Here is a 2,868-nt window from a genome sequence, read left to right on the forward strand (position 1 = left end):
TTGGGAGTGAAGTAACATCTTAGGCAGGTGCTTTTTTTCTGGCACGCAATCCTACAAGAAAACGTTTCAATTTACCCTCCAAACATCTGAACGGAAATTATATTTTCCATGTCATGTTGTGCTGGCGATATTTTCAAAGGGGCACAAACTCAGGAGTCATTGAACTCTGTGTCTCAGCGGGGGTCACAGACGGCTTTTAAATTAGTACTTTTTTGAGATCCAACACTGGGTCGTTGGCTTATTACATGAAAGGAGGCGCGTTTGAAAAGGTATCTGGGTGACACCAGGTGGGGTTGGAAAAGCACGTAGTACCTCGCGGGTTTTGTGTTAAATGAAGCGTGTACAGCGCTTGATTGAAGGTTTATCACCTATGGCTGATTTTGCCTCACGGCGATGTAAACTTTCCACGTAACTTCTCTAGAAAGGGGGATATGTACGATCACTTCTGCTACCTGTTGCCATGTATATAAATATTCAGCAGATTACCTTGAAGGTACGGCTTCTTGAAAGTGTGTATCCGACTACGCGTATTAACGATTAGCACTATTACACCTGTTTTTATCTCTCTTTGCTCTTTCGTGTTCCGCAGACAGTGTCCGTATTATCTCTTCTTATTCTTTCGCAAGGAACGGTATGGTCGACAGCGATTCGTATGGAGATTGCGTAAACAAGGCGGTAAATATTCCACACACCTAGCGGCGGGGAGTGGGAGGGGCTAAGTCGGTTGACAGGAAGACCCCTCCGGCGGACAGCGCTTGCAAATAAGCCGCAGGTATAAACCTGCTTAACCCATGTGACATGAAAGACAACTTCATGCTCCTGTGATCACCTGCGATGGTAGAACCCGATAACCACGCGCTTATAAATACGGCTGCTCGTCAGGCCGAGAGAGGCAGTTGGAAGGTGACAGCGCCGACGGTGGTACACTCTCCTCTCACAGGTGACGCAGAGAGGGTACCGGTTGGCGGCTACCAGTTGGGGGAGCCCCAGTCACGCCTTATGAAGGAAATGATACATTTTGTCCGGCTGAGCCACAGGTAGATCCAGGTGCCACCAGAGGACAGCTCACGGGAGCTCGCGGCCGAGTGACGGGAGAAACCAGTCATGTCAGTCAGCAGCGAGGACGCGGCGTCGGACTCCGGCGCCGAGGAGGGCTGGGTGAGAAGCCCCGGCAGCGCCGCCAGCTCGTCCTCGGAGTCCAGCGACTGTTCCGTGGACGTCAAAGTCAAGAGAACAAGATCTTCTTCCGGCGAGCAGATTAACTACAACCTGCGACCGAAGACCATTCTCAATATCATCGAGTCGGAAAAGCGTCGGCACCAGCCGAGAAAACCCAAGCCGCGGCAGAAGCCACCGCCGCTCAGCAAGTACCGACGGAAGTCTGCCAACTCGCGGGAGCGGGACCGCATGCACCAGATAAACTACGCCTTCGAGGCCTTGCGCTGCGTCGTGCCAAAGCTGCCGCCGTCGGCGTCTCATGATGCCTGTCAGGCCGGGAAGATGACCAAAATCACTACCTTAAGACTGGCTATGAACTACATAAGCGCACTGCAGCAGTTACTTAAGGACGATGACGACGGCACCGTGTCTGGGTCGTCGACCTGTACGGAGGACCAGCGCGAGTCCAAACTCGAGACTGCTTCGCAAAGCGGCACGGACGCTTTCATGGGGAGCCTGCCGTCTCCCCCCGACTACTTCGGCACGGGCTGCGATGTCGACGTCAAGGAGGAGCACATGGAGGGGGCGTGACCCGTGCTGAAGTCAGACGACCCGGGACTCAAGCAGCCAAAACACTGGCCAGAAAATCACCGGTGTTTCACCGTTCCACATTGTCGTGTGCCGACAACCATCGACGCCAGAGACACAGGAGCCGAGGACTGAATGAAGTTTCTACAAACTGTGAAAACTGTGTATGTGGACGATTTTGGCGTACAGCGGACACTTCCCGAGTCCTCATTGCGCAAGCCAGTGACCCAAACAACTGATCGCACTACTGACTATAGTGTTGACCTAAGAGATCAGGTACTCTTCTTCCTCCGTAAGATTGGGTCCAATCCTTACCAAGATTGACCAGACCAGTTGTTTTTAATTCCTTGTACAAACTACCTCACCCGCAGCAGCAGTAGTTAAGGATTTTTTTCTTGTCGAAAGGCCAAATATTTTCACCTCCGTAGCTACCGTAGTTATGTGTGGCTCAGGCCAGGTGTACGGGCCCAAGCTTACAGTATACTCGGAAGGGGAGGGGCCGTAGCTACAAAAGAAAAACATGCCAAAGTAGAATTTACTCGTTCGTGTATACACATTGAACTATCTCTTCCTATCCACTACATGAGATTTATTCGAATCTGCCGAACACGCCCACTACTGGTAGCAGTAGTAGCAAATATCTGTACATATTTATCGCTTGATTTGTGTTTTTATACTGTATATTTTTCCATGTATGAGCTACCCAAGACAACGTGGTATTGTGTTTTCACTCTACCATCGTACCAAGTAGTTGATCATTGTCCATAGTATCTTCCCGCCTCAACGAAGAGTTTTATATTTGTAGAATAAATGTACAAACGTGCTACTAGTCGGCAACGATTAGGGATAATTGTTTTTCAGAACTTTGTATAAATAAAGTCGGAGAACTGGACTTTGTGGTCAGTGATTTTTTTCTCTCTGTGAACCAGTAGAATGTGGTGTATACTAAGAGAAATCTTATATCCGGTCAGATAAAAAATATATGGCATAATGTTTAAATTGGTTTCATAGAAGACAGGATGAGAGGTAGGTGTGTTAGGTCGTAGGGTCAGTCGCCCACAAGTTATGCGTGGGTCTATGTTGGCAGCAAGCAGGACGTAACAAAAAATCGAAAAGCCTGTG

General features: G+C 49.3%; 1 protein-coding gene across 1 annotated transcript; it reads left to right on the forward strand.

Annotated features, from left to right (window-relative positions):
- Positions 1-824: 824 nt before the first annotated feature.
- Positions 825-2,638, forward strand: LOC109475025 (helix-loop-helix protein delilah-like). The gene has a single exon (XM_019775558.1). The coding sequence runs from the start codon at positions 1,105-1,107 to the stop codon at positions 1,747-1,749; it is 645 nt and encodes a 214-aa protein (XP_019631117.1). The 5' UTR covers positions 825-1,104; the 3' UTR covers positions 1,750-2,638.
- The last annotated feature ends 230 nt before the right edge of the window (positions 2,639-2,868 follow it).

The sequence above is a fragment of the Branchiostoma belcheri genome, unplaced genomic scaffold (assembly GCF_001625305.1).
Source record: "Branchiostoma belcheri isolate BF01 breed outbred unplaced genomic scaffold, Haploidv18h27 scaffold32, whole genome shotgun sequence".
Lineage (NCBI taxonomy): Eukaryota > Metazoa > Chordata > Leptocardii > Amphioxiformes > Branchiostomatidae > Branchiostoma > Branchiostoma belcheri.

Bases quoted from the DNA above. Each gene is read 5' to 3' on its own strand.
- LOC109475025 (XM_019775558.1), top strand. From the start codon at position 1,105: ATGTCAGTCAGCAGCGAGGACGCGGCGTCGGACTCCGGCGCCGAGGAG.